We start from the raw sequence: 18445 nt of genomic DNA, 5'->3' as shown, positions 1-18445 counted from the left end.
CCTATTTAAGTCGGAGGCTTAAGGACTTCATCGCCACCCACATGCCACTAATATCCTGTGTGATCAAGAACAAGAAGAAAAGAAAGCTGAAGATCCAGCTGACCGGTGCGGCAATTTACCGGCGCCATTATGAGATGCGATTGTGTAACAGGCAAACAGTTTGTGCGAGGTTTGAGGACGCAATCACGATCCTGAGACCACGCTGGCGTCCCCGTTTAGTGTCGAAACCGGAGTCGCATTGATAACTGGATCATGATCTATCACGCACTAGGATCCATCATCGCATCAGCGTGATTCTAATTGCTTTTTCTTTTCGCAGATCGTGCAGATTTTCATCTAGCAGGACTCTGCTATGACACACGAGATCCAGCCAATTGGTTGACTGGAAGGGGGGAACCCTTGCTGTCATCCCAACGATGTATGGATGTTATACTATTTGAGGTGAACCTTCATCTTGGATGGGTGCAGATCTACACAGCTGAGCACAGCCAATATGAGCTGCTGCAGGACCCTGATCATCGTGGCTTCGTCCATTCGATCGCGTAAAAGAGGGGGTGTTCTTGGCGTGCATGAAGGGTTACATGGCCAGGTGCATCTCCACCTCAGCTGAAGTCCGAGCTGAAAAGTTGAGCGAAGCTAATGCAGGCTAATTAAATGACGGCGTTGGACCCTGGTCCAAGAAGTCAAATGTTGTTGGCCAGTCAGATCGGAGGGAAGCCTGTTCCATCTACTTCTTGCAATCTATCTTCAATCTACTCAACATCCTGGTATACGAGCCATGGTTACATTGACACAGCAACAGCATCGTTAAGGATCTAAATTATCAAAAGTCGATGTCGTCAATGTCTGTATGTGTGCCGTTTGGGCAATACAAAATGAGGGGAAAATTCGCCCCCCGGAGAGATAAATAAGTTTCGATGGACCCGTGAACTCAATCGCTCCATCATCATCATTATCATCATCATCAACAACAACAACAGCAGCAGCAGCAATTCCAGAACATCAATCTTCTTACTTCAAACCAACTCACGCTTCGGGCTAATCAATTCGATTTTCATCATGACACAGTCGACCATCAAGTCCGAGGAGTCGAACTCTCCAAGCCTACACATCGTCAAGCAGTGGAAGGAGGTCAAAGAGAGTCTGCCCTTCGATGACACTCAAGACTTCGTGAACGCTAAACGTGGTTGGAGAGGTAGTCTCGGCGACCCCAACCAGGTCATTGATGCCCAGGGCAATGTGGTGTGGAACAACGATGCCTACGACTTCCTGAAGGACGACGCCCCATACTCGGCCAACCCAAGTCTGTGGCGCCAGTCGCAACTGACTCGCATGAATGGACTATACCATGTCGCCGGACCCATCTACCAAGTGCGCGGGCTTGATCTCTCCAACACGACCATTATCGAGGGCGATGAGGGCATCATTGTCATCGACCCCCTCACTTCGCAAGAGACCGGCGCTGCTGCACTCTCTCTCTACCAGAAGCACCGTGGCACTGACAGAGCCGTCAAGGCTGTCATCTACACCCACTCTCACGTTGACCACTTCGGCGGTGTCAAAGGCTTCGTCAGTGAAGACGATGTCGAGAAAAATGACATCAAGATCATCGCCCCCGAGGGTTTCCTAGAGCATGCTGTGTCTGAGAACGTCTACACCGGTACCTCAATGAGTCGCCGCGCCGCGTACATGTACGGTGCTGCCCTCGAGCAAGGACCAAGGGGCCAGATTGGCGCTGGACTTGGACAGACTACCTCAACTGGCGTCGTCACCCTCATCGCACCCAATATGACCGTCAGACGCACCGGCGAAAAGAGAACCGTCGATGGTATCGAGATGGAGTTCCAGATGGCACCGAATACTGAAGCGCCCTCTGAAATGCTCATCTGGTTCCCCAGCCTTAACGCACTCTGCGCCGCTGAGGACGCCACACACACCTTCCACAACATCCTGACCCTGCGCGGTGCGGTGGTCCGCGACCCTCACTCCTGGGCCAAGTACCTCACAGAGACCATCGACCGATACGGCAGCCAAGCCGAGGTCGTCTTCGCCCAGCACCATTGGCCGACCTGGGGCAACGACAACATCTTAAAGTTTCTCACCTACCAGCGTGACCTATACGCATACGCGCACGACCAAACTCTCCGCCTCCTGAACAAAGGATACAATGGCCCCGAGATTGCCGAAATGCTTACCTTGCCCCCAGCTCTTGATCAGTCTTGGTATTGCCGCGGCTACTACGGCTCGCTAAGCCACAACGTCAAGGCCATCTACCAGCGCTACGTCGGCTGGTTCGACGGCAACCCAGCCCACCTGTGGGAACATACCCCCGTCGACAAGGCCAACCGATACGTGGATCTCATCGGCGAGGACAAGGTTCTCGAAGAGGGTACCAAGGCATACCTAAAAGGCGACTACCGCTGGGCAGCCGAGCTTCTGAGTCATGCCGTCTTCAATAACCCGGACAACGAGGAAGCCTGCAAGAAACTAGCAGATGTGTACGAGCAGCTCGGATATGGCGCCGAAAACGGCACCTGGAGGAACTTCTATATCTCCGGAACGACCGAGCTGCGCAATGGCAATTTCGGCACGCCTACGCAGTCAGCTGCGGCCGATGTGCTCGGTCAGCTTACCCCGGATATGGTCCTTGATACTCTCGCTATCAAGATTAATGGGCCCGAGGCGTGGGATAAGAAGGTGCTTATGGATCTTGTTGTTTCGGATCAAGATAATAAGACGTACCATTCCTGGCTGTCTAACGGGGCTCTCGTCTACAGCACTGCTGACCAGTCGAACGCTGCTCAGGTCACTCTGACTGGTACGGCTAAGCAGTTGACTGCGCTGGCTGTGTATGGACCTGATCCTGATGCTTTGGTGAATGCTGGTATTGTGATTGATGGGGATACTACTGCGCTGGATACGCTTGCGTCGTTGTTGGACCCGGGTGATCCGAACTTCAATATCGTTACGCCTTAGGTGGTGGGACTAGCTTACATTGGACTGGGTAAGGACACCCATCCCGTTGTTATAGTAGTTTCAGTCAATTAATTCCTCGGCTTTTGGGACTATGTAGTGTTTAAGATAAGCAACCTCTATTAGTATTATCTAGGATTGATTGCTGTCAAGGATTTAGTAACTATGTTGAGTTTATAGTGGGCATAACACAGAGCCTTGAGGATACTAGTCGCAAATGAGAAAGATGGCGAGCACTAGTGCGTGAGATCCGGCTGAATGTATCCTGTGCATATCTATAACCATTTTATAGACCCCTTGACGTAGGAAATATTGGTAGTGTTAATCATAGAAAAAAATAAATGCGGTCGTGACAGTTTAATGTACTAGTATCATATCATTTAGGTACAGGATACCGCACCCTCCACGAATACCGTTTTATCATCTTAACCCCCTCCCAATCCCAGCGGTCACGCGCATGGAGCTCAGCGCGCTGGAAGAGCCATTCCACCGCTATCCACGTCTCACGCCGGGCTTCCATCTCCTGAAATATCATCTCATCCAACACAGAGCTCACACCAACACAAACTGCAGTAGTGGATGTATAAGGATTGTATCGCTCGGAAGGGCTGCGCGGTGGCAGGAGATAGGCGCCGCGATCGACCAGCATGCGCAGGCGAACGCGGCCGGTGTCGCTATCCATATGCAGATTGTAGTGATAGGCCACGTGTGCTAATGCTGTCTCGCAGTCAACGTTTTTTTGGATGCGTTTGTTTATATCCAAGCCGTGTTGAAGCAGCAGATCGATGGTTTCGGTGGCGTCTGCATCGGATGCAGCTGTACATGCTGCTTCAGCGATCAAGTTGACAGTGGGCGACAACTGAGCCACCGAAAAGCCTCTGTCTAGCAGCCACTGAAGTGTCTCAATCTTCCCCGTAGAAGCCGCGATCACGAGGGCCTGCTCGCATGCGGTTTTGTCCAAGTGCTCTGGGAAGATGTAGCTATTCCATCTCCCCGTCCGGACGAGCAGATCGAGAACCGCCGGCCCCCCGCGGATGGCTTGGTGAAGAAAATTGGCCAGGTCCATATGGCACGGCAGATCGATTCCCTTATCGATCATCATCTGGACTAATGCAGTGCGACCTGATGCCAGAACGATGGCGGGTAAAGGATCACCGGGGCGGTCTACGGCGGTAGGATCAGCCCCGGCGGCAAGCAGGTGACGGAATATGCCCTCGAAGGGGATGGCATGTCTTAATGCTGGATAACCGTCCTGTGCGAGCTCAACGGTGCTAGCCAGGTAATCCCATCGTCCGAAGAGAAGATCAACTACGTTGTCGCATTTAAATTGTGCGTTTGACTTGAGGGGACACATCGTAACATGATGGGACGACGGCAAATCTGAGCCTTGGCAGCGGGTTAACTGGTCCAGCACGCCCGCATCGAGCAGACACCGGACACATTCGAAGTGACTCAGGCGCGCTGCCCAACACAGGGCGAAGCATCCGTCCGGTTCCATGGGAATACTAGGATCAGCTCCCCGTTGGAGCAGGAACTGCATGACCTCAAGATGGCCCTCGCGCGCAGATAGCAAGAGGGGGGTCCATTTTTCATGATCCCGGGCGTGGATGTCTGCTCCGGCATCGACCAGCCACCGCACAATGGCTAAATGTCCCCCCGCAGCAGCTTCCATAAGGGGTGTTCGTCCGTCCGGGTCGGCAGGGTAATCGACATGGTACGGCCGCGGCAGGTGATCCATGAAGAAGCGGACCAGGGCTTCATGGCCATGTACGGCGGCCAGCAACAACAGACTTCCAGAACTTTTTTCATACGCCTCATGGCGCGGATTGAGCCACCTACGTGTGTGACGGATGTCGACTCCGCCCTGCTCATACAGATACCGGACAATGGTTTCATCGCCCTCTATCACCGCCAACGCCATGGGTCGCCAGAGTGTGTCCCGATCACACTCGTTCGCCGACGCACCGGCCTCCAGAGATTTCTGCACAGTTACGAGGCATCTGTGCTCAATTCCCCAGGGTAATGCAGAGCTGTTGTTATTGTGCACGTCATGTCGGTACAGCATTCGATTCACGACGCGGTAGAAAGTTCCATGAGTACGAGCGAGGGCATTGATATCACTTGCACAGTCAAGGTGGCCCACAATCTGTTCGATGAGCTCAACTGGGAGACGCAAAGCTGTCATAGTGCCGTTGGAAAGATCATTATGGGGGGATCCGATGCACAAAGCTGTTGGTTAATCGTTTGGTAATTGAGGGTGTGGCCGAAGATTTGGGGAAATTTGGATGAATTGGGAATGGATCCACTCCAAAGTGGGGCTAGATTACTACCACAAATAGTATCTCGAGAATGCATCACAAAGAAGACTTAGAGAAGGTTGGCAGGTATGGTTGAGATACTGGCATAGGAAACCTTGGTGGAATGGATGATCTTTGTCCCTTCATGTATCGTAATATCGGCGTACATAATATAGCCAAGGCAATAGTCTCGTTCAGCCACGATAACTCCACATCACAACCTATAATTCAGACAGCGCCCATGCCAGTACACAGGTTTGGATGAGTAGGATTTCCAGGTGCAGAGGGACAGACTATGCATAAGGGATAATCAGCGATCTTATCATGCCCCATGACCGATAAGCGGACTTTCCGTGCGGGGTGATAACCGATGGTCCCCTGCCGAGATAGCATTACTGCCTTTCACTTAACATAGAGGAGGATTTTGCAACCTTAAATCCTCTATTTTCCTGCTGGAAGACGCTGCATAGTTAAGCAATAAACAATGTCAGTTAGCAACGCAAGTCCAGGGAATTTCGATCACATCCCTATCATCGACCTCTCGGCATTAAGGAGTCCCGTGCTGAAGGAGCGCCAACAGCTGGCAAAGGAGATCTTCACTGCCTGTACGCAGGTTGGATTTTTCTACATCAAGGTATGCTTCATCCCTAGCCAGTTGGATGGAGGCAGAGTACCTGAGTATGACACAGAATCATGGAATAGCTGAGGACCTCATCACTTCCCTCCACGACATGGCGCGTCAATTCTTCACTCTGTCGCAGAAGCAAAAGATGGATTATTATATTGGAAGATCAAGGGTGGCATTTCACCTCTCGCCTCTCAGCGACAATCTACTGATCTTCGATTTAGAAATTTCGCGGTTTTATGCCACTCTACTCAGAGCAGCCCACTGACACAGATCTCGGGACCGTCCCCAAGCCAGACCCTTCCTCACCCGGGGCCTTTTCTGAATTCTTCGATATCGGTTATGAAGTCGCAGCCGATCCTTTAAAGAGTCAACATGACGCCCTTCCTCCAGACACGTATGATCTGTATGGGGATAACCAGTGGCCTGAGGAGGATGTCCTTCCTCGGTTCCGCGAAATCTATCTTCGATACTTTGCTGAGGCGTTGACCTTATCTCGGGCGCTGATACGAATCTTTGCGCTAGCACTGGATTTACCCGAGGACTTCTTCGACCCGATGGTCAAGAACCCCGGGGCCACGTCGAGGATGTTGCATTATCCACCGCAGCCGGTCGCGGGCGAGGTGAAAGTCGGTCTTGGAGAACACACGGTAAGTAATTGCCCGAAATGACGAAGCGAGGTGCTTACTGACTCGAAAAATACATGTTCTTCAGGATTATGAATGTTTTACTATACTCTCACAAGATCAAGTTCCGGCTTTGCAGGTTCTCAATGCTCGACAGGAATGGGTCCTGGCGCCGCCCATTCCTGGCACGTTGGTAGTGAACATCTCGGACTGCCTGTCCATCTGGTATGTATTGCTGTCTTCAGTAGATTCTAACGTCTTACAAGGTATAATCATGTGTACAGGACCAATAAAAAGTTCAAATCGACCATCCATCGCGTCACCAACCTGACCGGACGGGAGCGATATACCATCCCCTTCTTCTTTGGTGTGGACTATGACACCACTGTGGCGGTGCTGCCGAGCTGCATTACCGAGGATAGTCCTGCGTGCAAGAAGCCGTTCAAAGCGGGGGAGGTAAGACGAATTGCATGCTTCACGTTCTTCCTTCTCAAGGGACAGGCTAATTTGGTACGTCATAGTGGGTGCGCCACCAATTGACTACAGCCTATGTTGGATACGAGCCAGAGCCGCTGACCCAAGGGAACTAAGACCATTGTGCTGGGACCAAGAGGGGTGGGAGAAGATGCATTGTGCAGATCCCCTAGCTGGGCATCTTGCACGACATAGATAGTGGCTAAATATAATTCCATCATCATAGCTCTTTGGACCAGCTCCAAAATGGCTGCGCAGCATTTTTAGAATGTGATTTCTTCTTCATCAGTGGACAAATGCACTATTAGAGCAGGTTCACATTTTGTCATCTATGCGCAACATCGCATGGGGGTTACAGCCCAACCCCTATCGTATTCTCACAATGTGACAATGCACCATTGGAAAGGTCATTGGGTAGTAAAAAGACCTCAAACTTGGGCGACTGCTCAGCCTCATCGCGATAGCGACGCTGATGATCGTCGAGGAAAAAGCAAATACACAACGCCAAAGCAATATCCGCAATCTTGCAGCTGGATTGGCTGATCGAGTGAACCGGCACGATAAGGGAGCATCCGTGCTTCAGGCTACCCCTGGATTAGAGATTCACTTGGTTGCCGTATCTCGCGCCATCAATCTCGGGGAAGCCTCGAGTTGAGTTATACAACACATACCTAAGGCTGGACATTTATGTGCAGAACAGCCAACAGAATCAAAGAGCAATTCCCACTCAAGCAACAGAGACAGAACATGGCTTCATTGCGTTTTCGTCCCGTTGGGATCACATCTTGTGATAGTCTATCACACTGTACACTCGATCTTCTCAATCCTATACTTGGAATGCTGGTGCGCGATCTTCGCACTAAGTATACGCAACGACCACCTGCCTAAGCACGCGATCCAGATTTGCTTTTTCTAACCATCTATTTGGGAGCACGGCCGATCTCCACGGCGTTTCTGGGAGTGGGATGGCCAACTCCGCGGGCGCTTGAAGTTCATAATAGGAGGTGCCCGATAGTAGTCGTGATATCTACCTTGCAATGTCCCACCTTTCTCATGAACATCTGATCTTTTTTCTTCTCTTCGAACAGATTCGCAGTATGTCACACGAGTGATTTGATATCTTCACTGCTGATGGAGTACGCTGCGCTCTCCGCACCCATACAGATGGAATCAGAGGAGGTTCTCTCGCGAATTATTCTCGTAGTTTCGGTTGCCTCCATGGTAGGGTCAGGATGGATCATTATCAGCTTCCTTGTGAGTATTGGATCAAGGCATCTGCCCGCCTGTCTGTTGCTGACACGCATCAGGTTATACCCAGTCTGCGAACTTTCCGTCATCAATTGATTTTAGGTGCTGTCTTTCCGTGGATAATGCAATATAATTGCCACTGACGGATTCAGGTCTCGGAATCAGTGAATTCCTAGCCGCAAGCAATGTCGTCGTCTCAGCTGGTCTGAATACCTCGGGCATCGAGATATGGAATCCTTCCCTCAAGACATTCTGCAGCTTCAATGGACTCATGGCTCAGACATTTCTGGTGCAGAGTAAGACTCCATATATTCATTCCTGACGGTAACATACTAACCGTCAGTACTGCTAGCCGACTATTGGATTCTTTCGATTGCAATCTGCACGTATCTCATACTGATGGACTATGTCCACGCTGCCTCGTGGGTCCAGAACCATAAAATCGCTCTCTGGTGCATCCCATGGGGTCTCTCAGTCCTATGGGCTGTGCTTGGCCTTGTCGTCGTCGGATATGGGTATGCCGGTGGCTGTATGTCCTCTTTGGCTCTATGGTCTCGAGACGCACGATTGATAGAGATCAGGGTGCTGGTTCACCAGTGATCGTGTCCGACTCTTCGTGAACTTCATTCCACGATGGACTATCATCCTTGTCATCCTGTGCATTTACACCCGACTATGCCTCTTCCTCTACCGGTCTCATAAAGCCCTCTCGAGCGACCAAGAAGTTACTCTGCAGACGCCGCATCCACACCAATGGCGGCTTCTGGATATCGGTGACGGACCTAGCCCAACTTCTCATTCGGCGATTCCACTGAAGAAGGTTAGTCACCTTAGTATCGGTGTTTGCCGGTCTCATCCCAATGATCGAATGGTTAGGTCTCACTCCAAATGATGGTATATCCGACCGTATATGCATTGATCTGGATCATCCCCACTTCCGTGCGCATCTATCAAGGAGTGACGGGAAAGCGCGCTCCATTGGCACTAGAGATTCTAGAAAAGGTGATCGAAAAATAAAAAACGATGGCCTTCTTTGAACCTTATTAACCCAGGTCTAGATCTGCATTATGTCACAGGGCTTTGTAGATGCCATTATTTACGGTGAGCGAGATAAGCAGATAGTCTCCTTGCACAGCGCTGACTGAAATTACAAGGGTTTAATGAGCGTTCCTGGAGTGGCTGGAGGGACTGGCTGCATGGGCTAGGAGAATGACGGACTCAATGGGGTGACGACGGTGACATAACCACTTGCAGTTTTAATTGTTTGATGACTATAGTTTTCTGTAGTAGGGTAAATGATCTACGGCGTGGATAGCCCTGGCACCTGTTCCGACGAATCATGCATGTTTCCAGCCAAGCTTCCAACAGCATATTCGGACTTGATCACCATCTGTCCCAATCATATCTGTGAAGGCCATGCAATAGATAGGCGATCCAAGGGATGTCCTCACTACTGGGCTGGGGTCTACCGTGGAACCACCACTGTGGATGGCCGGCTCAGTCTGCCGGACATTTCCGAGGCAGGGATGGGATCCATCATTCTGGGCCAGATCATTCTAGGAGTCCATCACCAGCAGATCCGCTAGTATATTCCCGACACAGTCCGGAAGCAGATGAATTGGCGGTTTCTTAGGCAGATGGAGTGGTAGTAGTAGTTTGCTGCAATGATCACGACACAAAGATGAAGGCGGAAATCTGACCAGCTTAATTGCACAATAGGAGTGCTGTGAAACATCCATATATTACATGAATTATGTGAAACTATTGAACTGTCAACAAATTCGTGGGAAATAACTCGATCGCTGGCCAACTGGTGGGGAGACGGAGAGCCCGTGACTCCGGGCCGCTTTCGTCTCAGCGCGCTCTCTGCCGCCATGACGACTGTAACCCTGACTGCGACACTCACCTCCCGTCTTCCCTATCGGCATCCCCGTCGTAGCAGCAGCTACGGGCACGTTTCACAAACAATGTCATGATCGGTCTCTTCCAGTTTATATAACTTCAAATTGTCTAAGACATCGTAACCTCACCTAGCGAGTCATTGTTGAGCCCGCACGCAAACAATCCCCTTAACGTTCATGATGTCATTGACTTTCACCTTTCTCCATGACGCATCCTAACCACACTTTCGAGTCAACAATGAGGCCCATGACACCACGACTACGCCAATTTCACGTGGCCCATCGATGGCTATTGGCAGCGCGCCAGAATGGGCTTCTCCCCTGCGCGATCAACCGCCTACAGTAGACTCGCTCATCGTCCCGAACCACGGTCGCGTCGTACTCAATTCCTCGAGTTTGACCTTATGGATATGAGGCAGACAAGCAATCCGGAGGGAAGAAGCCCATGATGTCAACATTGCTCAGGGTTCGGACTACAGAGTTGGTCCTCGCATCATCGACCCTTGCGGAGGAATCGGAAACTCATATAGCGTCCAGCAACCACGTTCGTCGAGAAGCCAATTGCTCAATGCTATGCTTCCTACCATATTCGACCTCCTCTGAAATGATACAGCAATGGCTTCCACTCGTGCTAAGGGAACCCTTGCTGTCAATGGGGGCACAGCATCTCTCCCAATTCTGCGGGAGACGGTAAACACCGTCTCTCAGGAGTGCCCGACTCGTCTCGGGCTTACCGCGAATGAAATCCAGGCTAAATCACCCACCCTGGATGTCTTCTTCGACACTATTGCTGCCGAAAGGCTTCGGCGTATGCCCCCAGATGGGAGTCGCCTTGATGGGGCTTTGCGGCGCGCCTCTCGGCTGGCTGTTGCTGTTGGCTCCCTTCGGGACTCGGTCTACAGTTTCATGGACGGGGCTGAGGAAGCCACCAAGCTGATTTGGGGAACCAACCTCCTCTTTCTGGAGGTAAGTCTTTTGGTTTGTGGTGGAAGGTATCGCCGTTTGGATGGCTGACATGGTTGCGTAGATGGGAATTGATCATATCGACATCCTGGAGAGCCTGTATGGCCGTTACGGTCGTGTCACACTGGGCATCTCCCTGTTGCTCCAGCAAGAGACTTTCTTTCCGGTTTCACGGCCCCTTCAGCAGCAGGTTGCGGAAATATATGCCCATCTGCTGGAGCTCGTTGTTCATGTTACCTCGGAATATCGTCAGGCTACACGGACCCAGCATTGGCAGACGATGACATCTGCCGTGGACGCTGCGTTCTTCCGCTATACAAATCGGTTCATAACCCACTGGCGGCAGATTTTCGCCCATGTCCTCGAGTCTGGTACAGCCAAGCAGCATACTACCGTGGACCTGCCTGCTATCTACCAGTTCCTGGAGCTTCAGGATCGTCCGCTCCAGATGCTACTCGAAGGTCATAGCCACTCCCTGGCTGACGGCTCATTCACCTGGTTCGAGCCTCATTTGACCACGTTTGCCATGGGAAGACGTAGAATGATGATGATCCGGGGCAACCCGGGCTGCGGAAAGAGTGCTTTGGCTCAGTGGACCGTAGAAAGGCTGCAAGCCTCCTCGGAGTATGATATCTGGAACGTCATCCCCATCGTCATCCGGTCAGACGTCCCAATCTCGACACTGACTCTCAGTATCCTCAAGGGGATTTTGATCCAGATGCTTGATCATTGTGTGAGCAGTCGCAAGACGCAGGACGCCATCCTCGCAGCTGTTACCGGTGCTATGGAAATGGCCACATCCGGCGCTTCCGATCCCCAGGTGGAAGGCCAGCTATGGACAGCCATCAGGACCGCAGTCCAATCCAACCTCCATTTTATGCTAGTGGTCGATGGGTTTGATCAAATGAAACATGCGGAGACCACTGTCAGCGCATTCCTCGGCTTGCTTCAGGATACCGTCGCGAACACTCCCTCGAAGCTGATCATCTTCAGCCGGCCAATGTCGACAGACCTATTACCTATTAAGGAGACAACCAGTACGCACCAGATTGCAATGAACACAGCCACGACTCACCAGGATCTCCAAGAAGCCGTTACAGATATTATGCTTTCGGACTCCTCTTTCTCGGGTCTAGAGCCATCCCAGCGTGAATCCCTGACTACGTCTATTGTCAACCGCTCCCAAGGATGTTTCGTGTGGGCACAGCTTGCCGCTGAGGCAGTGCGTCACCAGACCACCTACAATGAAATGACAACAGCTGTCCACAGGATGCCCAACACGTTAGGTGATCTCATTGACTACCACCTGCGCAATATCAACCTCAACCGTCTTGGTACGCAGAGCCTACTTGCTTGGTTAGTAGCCAGTGAGCGACCACTGCGCATCACAGAGGTCGAGCAACTGTTGTCTGTTGATCTGAAGTCGCTCAAGGTTTCAGCTCGTCCACCAAATGTCGAGCGTGATGTCTTCCAGCCTCTTGGACGGCTGATCTCCGTGCGTGATGGCTTCGTTTCTTTCCGCCATCCCATGGTCCGCGAGCACCTCCAGGCTAGAGCCCAGATGCGCCAGGAGCTTCCATTCTCTCTGGCGGATGCCCACTACGATCTTCTGATCCGCTGCCTGGCGTGGGTGCGTCGCTCGGTATCCGACGAGATCTCTGTCTCCTGGGACAAAATGAGTGTGGAGGTCCGTGACCGCTACCTGGACGCCTATGTGCTTCTTGAATATACCGCCCGGTACTGGCTTTCCCACATGCTGTCCTCACCGATGGCTTCCTCCGACCGAGAGCTCTCATTCCCGTCTGCCTTCCGCCGCGCTCTGCCCGACACTGTGTTGTTCGCCCAGCTGGAGCTTACCAACCGTGAGTCGCAGTTCAGTCGGTCAAGTATTGTTGAACTGTATCGACTGGCAGTTGGAGTCCGCCGTGTCGTGCTCGGAAGCGATTCCCCGGCGGTCCTACAAAGTCTGATCCTCAGTGCTCGGGCGTCTGAGAAGGCGCGTACCTCCTGGGCTAATGATCATCTTTACCAGGCTTGGACGGTGAGCCGAAGTCAGCTGGGAACTAGCAGCACAATCACCCAGGAGCTGGAGCAGATGCTCGTATCCTCGCCGGCCGCTGGTCGCCTGACTAGTGGAGGAGGCAAGTCTGTCACATTGAGAGAAATGACTATGACCGGCTGGGGCAAGTCCGACATCAGCTTCCCCCAGCGGCTCCAGTATCTTGATCGCCTCGTTAACATGTATCGAGAGAACAACCAGAATGATGAGGCATATAACGTTTCCAAGGACTTTTACCGCCAGACTGTGAAGACCTACGGTGCTCACTCGTCGGAGACCATGCAAGCCGCTGAATTCCTCACGAAGAACTTCGATATCGCACCTTCCGACGAGCTAGCTTTGGAATTGGCCAGCATCAAGTATGAAAACATGCTTCGTTCTATGGATGCGACCGACCCGCGCCGGGTGACTTACTCTCTCTACCTGGCTCAGCTATATGAGCAAAATGGTCAAGTGTCCAAATCCGAGACCGTGCTGTCCCGACTCTGGACAGGACTGTCGGCACGCGAGGCTGATTCCAAAACATCTTGGGACCAGAAGACCAAGGTTGCTTTCTACTACTCGCAATTCCTGCGTCGTCGGGGTCAATCTGACCGGGCCACATCCATCCTCCGCGAACTTTCAGCCGACTTGGAAGCTGAGGGTGGCGTCAAGTCCCCAGAAATGCTTAAACGTGCCGAGGAGCTGCGGGGTGAAGCGCGGGAGATGAATCTGACCGATATGGACCGCGCACTCGCACTGGAGATGTGGAAGTACTACCAGTCATCTGGTCAAGTGTACTCATCTCAAGCAGTGTCCTTGGCGGAAACACTTACCGAGGGTATGATCCCCAGCCAAGATGCTACGACAGCTGAAACCGAATACATTATGGCGGGAATGTCTCCCGAAGACCAGGAGCTTCTGCCCGGCTGGATAGACAGCCTGGCCTCTGCAGGAGATACTCGCAACATGAAGTCCATCATGATGCTTTGTCACCAGTTGTCCACTCAATGTATCCGGGAGGAAGAGTGGCGCAAGGGCTCAGACTATTCCTGGGCTGTGCTGAAGCATGCCTGGCCTGACGTCGAGGATGCCCAAACGAGGGCCAAGTTCTCTTCTGATCTTTCCCCGTTGATGTCTAGTCTTGCCCTTGACTACGCCTACTGTATTTTCCGTCGCTTGGATGTTAAGAGAGCCACCATTGCCTACGGCAATGCGTTCAAGGCTTCGATTACCGCAGACCAAGTTGCGGTGCCAGCTGTTACTACCGTGACGAAGACCGTGGTTGAGTTCTACGAGACCACATTCCAGTTTGACAAGGCGTTGATCCTCCTGCGACAGGTGAGCGAGTTCTTCGCCTCGCGCCTAGGTGCGCACGACAAGCACACGCTGGACAGCCGCTATTATGAGGCCGACCTGGCCTTGCGTCTGGACCGGCGTGCGGAGGCTGAAGATAGCTACCGTCATATCTACAAGGCTTGCGTCCGTGAGGGCAGGATCTCCTCGTCCGGTGTTCGTGCGGCTGTGGCTCTCGCCAGCCTTTACGAGCAAGATAAGAAATGGGACGCTGCGCTCGACGTCTATCGTCATCTCTGGCCGACCTTGGTGCACTTCGATGAAAAGGACGGCTACGACCGTGCTTTGCAGGAAGGGTTGCTTCCCAAGACCTATGCTGGGTATATGGCCATCCTTGAGAGTACCTCGGGTCAAGCGGGCTACGAGGAGCGTTACCAGGTTGCATCACAGCACCAGCAACTGTGCCGTAAGCTGTATGGAGCGACTAGTCACCGTACCCGAGATGCAACCATGTATCTCGCAGCGCTCTGCGCTAGCAGCGACCGGCATACCAGCGAAGCCATTGACCTGTACCGACAGGTGCTGAAGACCAGCGACTGGGTGTCTGCCACGGAGGCGTCACGCTCTCTGCCTGACATGACACAGCCGCTACCCATGGACATCAAGCATCGCATGGCCCAGCTTCACTTGCGCAACAAGGATACGTCGCAACAAGCTCGCGCGTTGTACATCGAGGAGTTGGCACTCTCCAAGCAGCAGCAGGGACTCTCCGCTCCCACCACGCTCATGTGGCTACGTGAAATCGCTCGCTTGTACTCTCTGCAAGACAACATGGAGTCCCGTCGGAAAGGTGCCGACCTGCTCAATGAACATGTTGATGAGGTCGTCCACGTTACCGCCAACCAAGACGCTCTGATATATCGCGCCCGCCGGCTGGCAGATATCTACCTGGAGTGTGGATATAATACCGAGGGCTGGGCACTTATCGACAGTCTGCACCAGCAAGTCATCCACGACACCCCCGCGGCACAGCGAAAGAATCTCGAAGAGTACCGACCGGCAGTGTTTGTGGCATCTTTCGAGGAGGTCTTTGGCCGCACACGCAGCTCGAGCCAGATTTTGGACGACTTGTCTCGTGAAGGCGAGGTGTACAACGTCTTCCAGCAGAGCCTGGCTGGTCATGATCTCATGCCCACCCTTGCAGCTGGCGAGAAATTGCATCGCTTGCAGACGGAACAGAAGCGCAGCACAGCAGCACAGAGCACCCAGAACAAGCTGTACGACTTCTTCTGCAACACGCTCTCTGTTTCGCAGTCAGCCCGCAAGAAGGATGCTGTGTATCAGTTCTATTCCTTGTGCCGGCGCGAGTCATTGCATGATGACTACAATCTCAACATTATCACCCAGACCACCAGCATGGTCCGGGATCTCTGCAACCAGTCGAGATTCCAAGAAGCCACTGATGTGACTAGTGTGTTCCATTCGTTCGTCCATTTGACCGATGGACTGCGCTCGACGGAGAGCATCTTCATTGCGATCAAGCTGTGCTTGTACCTCTGCGGCTACCAGGTGAACAAGTGCACTGAGACTACCACGGCCAATGCAATGTCCCTGGAGTCGAAGACGCTTCTTCAGGAAGTCATGAACAACGCACGCGATACTCCTATGGAGTTCTCGGAACTACCATTCGAGGAGCTCAACGATCTGGTGACGGTGCTGGGAGAACATGAGATGTTCCAAGATCTCGAGGTAGGTTGCCATCCTATAACTCATACGGTATCCCTTCTAACCAAACAGGCTATTCTCACCGACCTCTGGACCTCTCGGATCGTCCAGAAGACCTGGACGCTGTCCGCAGTTGTCTGGATTGGCCGACGTCTTGTCGAGACCCGGTTCTGCCGCGGCCATGTCACGGCCGCCACGACACTTGGCAAGGACATTTGCTACAACCTGCGCCAAGTCTGGGGCAACTCCGACCCCGTCACTCTTGAAATGAACAAGCTGCTCTCCGGACTGTACACTGCATCCGGGAACAACCTTGCTGCGGCTGCTCTGCATGAGACAGCCCTGGCAGAGCTGTTGAACGACGAGACCGAAGACCAGTCAGCTGCTATCAACGCCGTCACTCAACACCTGGAGCTGTTGCAGCGGGCACAGGCTCGTCTGGCCAAGGAAGGGCAGAGTGCAGCCATCGACGCGTCGGCGGCTCAAGAACGCGTGCAGCAGATTGCAACCAAGTTTGGCCTGTCATCGTCCAAGCTGGAGCAGCCGTCCACGGCGGATGATTCACTTGGCATGTGGGAGCGCCCCCGGCGGTTCAGCTTGGATGTCGAAGAGGCAGCCAAGCACTCGAACCATCTGCGTCAATCTAGTGGGTCTGCGTTACTGACGGGCAATGCGGGAGCGAAGAGGCTTTCGATTACGGCTTTGTAAGGGGTTGAACTAACAGATTGAAAACCAGATTGCCAGTTTTGTAATTAGGTGTTGGGGTGTTTATAGTGTTATAGTAATGTAATAATACTGTTTCTTCTGATATTCATGCTACCAAGGTGGGTTTTATAAGTTGACTATAGAATTTCTCGTCTTTTATACTATAAGGAATAGAAAAACAAACAAAAGAGTAGAAAAATAACTGTTCCAATGTTTCAAGTCTCCATTGTTGAGATATGAATCTGACAAGGCGTCTAATGACATGGAACACAATGCCCGATACACTTACCAGATCACGTTATCTCCGACTAGGAACCGCTGATCGTGGGATGCAGTGAGTTTGCAACCTCCACTTTCTCCCTCAAACCAGCATCAATGGCTACCACCATCACGCTACCGTACTATGCCCCTGACATTCCTTGCCCGCTACCCACGACTTCAGAGATCGATGCAGCACCCGACATATCTTTGAGATATGGAGGACGAAGAATCGTTGAGATCGGAGACCATCTGATAGTGAAGTTCGGAAAAGGCGTGGACCTTATCGAAGGAGAGCACATGTTATTTGTTCAAGAAAACACCAGCATACGAGACCCTCGAGTCTATGCACTTTACTCGGACCCATCGACGGGCAAGAACTACATTGTTATGGAACAGATGCCTGGTCAAACTCTTCTGTCCCTGTGGCCACAGCTAAGCCCATCGGAGAAGGAAACCATCGTCACTACGCTTCATGACTACTTCAACGAGCTACGACGTTTACCGCCGCCAGACTACTATGGTAGCTTAGGCAGAAGATGCCTTCTTGATGGAATATTCTGGACCAGCGATCTTGAACCATCGATTAATGGACCGTTCACATCGGAAAGTGCTCTTATCGAGGCAATGGCTCGGAAATATACCTACGATGGTCGGCCGCGTTTCAGGGCTGAGTTCTACCGCCAGTGTTTACCGCGTTTGCTTCGTAGTAGTGGTCCGACGTTTACCCATGGTGATTTTCAGCGGAAAAATGTACAGGTCCATAGGGTGGTAGATGATGAAAGTGGTGGAGGTGGAGACGCCATTCCACAGCTACAGGTTACTATTCTGGACTGGGAATTATCGGGTTGGTATCCAAGCTACTGGGAGTATTGCCTTGCTGTCTGCGCGCTACGGTGGGATGATGATTGGTGTCTTTGGGTTGAGAAAGTTCTGGACCCTTGTGTCGCTGAATCTGCGTGGTTTCAAGCGATTCGGTTGGAATTATGGTCTTAGAGTGTATATTTTCATAAAATATTTCTCGGTTGGAAATCGCATACCGCAGCGAAACGCCACGCGTAGTGAGTATTTGTCCGATACGGGCACAATCAACGAAGGTTAACCCAATTGGAGCTGAGTACATCATCTTGGAGAAGGTGGATGGTACTCCTCTCGGCGGTAAATGGTTTTCATTGACCCCAAAGGAGCAGTATAAAATTATGACACAGATAGTTGAATTGGAGACGCGTTTGATGTCATTGGAGTTTCCTGCCTCTGGGAGCCTCTACTATTCAAAGGATCTTCCATCTGAAAAGAGGACAAAGCTAGACGATCCG

General features: G+C 52.0%; 6 protein-coding genes across 6 annotated transcripts; 5 read left to right on the top strand and 1 right to left on the bottom strand.

Annotated features, from left to right (window-relative positions):
- The first annotated feature begins 716 nt into the window (after nucleotides 1-716).
- On the top strand, nucleotides 717-3255 carry BO88DRAFT_406409 (alkyl/aryl-sulfatase). The gene has a single exon (XM_025707141.1). It carries the CDS (start codon nucleotides 1060-1062, stop codon nucleotides 2974-2976), a length of 1917 nt encoding a protein of 638 aa, XP_025560525.1. The 5' UTR covers nucleotides 717-1059; the 3' UTR covers nucleotides 2977-3255.
- Nucleotides 3164-5243, bottom strand: BO88DRAFT_85692 (ankyrin repeat protein). The gene has a single exon (XM_025713199.1). The coding sequence runs from the start codon at nucleotides 5156-5158 to the stop codon at nucleotides 3350-3352; it is 1809 nt and encodes a 602-aa protein (XP_025560524.1). The 5' UTR covers nucleotides 5159-5243; the 3' UTR covers nucleotides 3164-3349.
- A 511-nt stretch (nucleotides 5244-5754) lies between these two features.
- On the top strand, nucleotides 5755-7172 carry BO88DRAFT_369276 (isopenicillin N synthase family dioxygenase; the record flags this gene model as incomplete). Its single annotated transcript, XM_025704138.1, has 6 exons — nucleotides 5755-5904; nucleotides 5960-6067; nucleotides 6120-6545; nucleotides 6610-6746; nucleotides 6806-6977; nucleotides 7043-7172. The coding sequence occupies 6 exons, from the start codon at nucleotides 5755-5757 to the stop codon at nucleotides 7109-7111; spliced, it is 1062 nt and encodes a 353-aa protein (XP_025560523.1). The 3' UTR covers nucleotides 7112-7172.
- A 987-nt stretch (nucleotides 7173-8159) lies between these two features.
- Nucleotides 8160-9260, top strand: BO88DRAFT_345264 (putative cAMP receptor-like protein; the record flags this gene model as incomplete). The annotated part of the gene is made up of 6 exons (XM_025703289.1): nucleotides 8160-8249; nucleotides 8303-8345; nucleotides 8396-8539; nucleotides 8587-8772; nucleotides 8825-9063; nucleotides 9120-9260. The coding sequence occupies 6 exons, from the start codon at nucleotides 8160-8162 to the stop codon at nucleotides 9258-9260; spliced, it is 843 nt and encodes a 280-aa protein (XP_025560522.1).
- Nucleotides 9261-10694: 1434 nt separating this feature from the next.
- BO88DRAFT_392175 (NACHT domain protein) lies at nucleotides 10695-16973 on the top strand. The gene is made up of 3 exons (XM_025705045.1): nucleotides 10695-11110; nucleotides 11172-16190; nucleotides 16239-16973. The coding sequence occupies exons 1-3, from the start codon at nucleotides 10760-10762 to the stop codon at nucleotides 16872-16874; spliced, it is 6006 nt and encodes a 2001-aa protein (XP_025560521.1). The 5' UTR covers nucleotides 10695-10759; the 3' UTR covers nucleotides 16875-16973.
- A 273-nt stretch (nucleotides 16974-17246) lies between these two features.
- On the top strand, nucleotides 17247-18154 carry BO88DRAFT_392173 (uncharacterized protein; the record flags this gene model as incomplete). Its single annotated transcript, XM_025705044.1, has 1 exon — nucleotides 17247-18154. The coding sequence occupies one exon, from the start codon at nucleotides 17247-17249 to the stop codon at nucleotides 18123-18125; it is 879 nt and encodes a 292-aa protein (XP_025560520.1). The 3' UTR covers nucleotides 18126-18154.
- Nucleotides 18155-18445: the final 291 nt, after the last annotated feature.

The sequence above is a fragment of the Aspergillus vadensis genome (assembly GCF_003184925.1).
Source record: "Aspergillus vadensis CBS 113365 unplaced genomic scaffold BO88scaffold_19, whole genome shotgun sequence".
Lineage (NCBI taxonomy): Eukaryota > Fungi > Ascomycota > Eurotiomycetes > Eurotiales > Aspergillaceae > Aspergillus > Aspergillus vadensis.
The sequence above is the reverse complement of the archived record's forward strand: the minus strand, read 5'-3'. Positions and strand labels throughout refer to the sequence as shown.

Bases quoted from the DNA above. Each gene is read 5' to 3' on its own strand.
- BO88DRAFT_406409 (XM_025707141.1), top strand. From the start codon at position 1,060: ATGACACAGTCGACCATCAAGTCCGAGGAGTCGAACTCTCCAAGCCTA.
- BO88DRAFT_85692 (XM_025713199.1), bottom strand. From the start codon at position 5,158: ATGACAGCTTTGCGTCTCCCAGTTGAGCTCATCGAACAGATTGTGGGC.
- BO88DRAFT_392175 (XM_025705045.1), top strand. From the start codon at position 10,760: ATGGCTTCCACTCGTGCTAAGGGAACCCTTGCTGTCAATGGGGGCACA. The intron at 11,111-11,171 runs GTAAGTCTTTTG...ATGGTTGCGTAG, and splicing joins CCAACCTCCTCTTTCTGGAG to ATGGGAATTGATCATATCGA. The intron at 16,191-16,238 runs GTAGGTTGCCAT...CTAACCAAACAG, and splicing joins AGATGTTCCAAGATCTCGAG to GCTATTCTCACCGACCTCTG.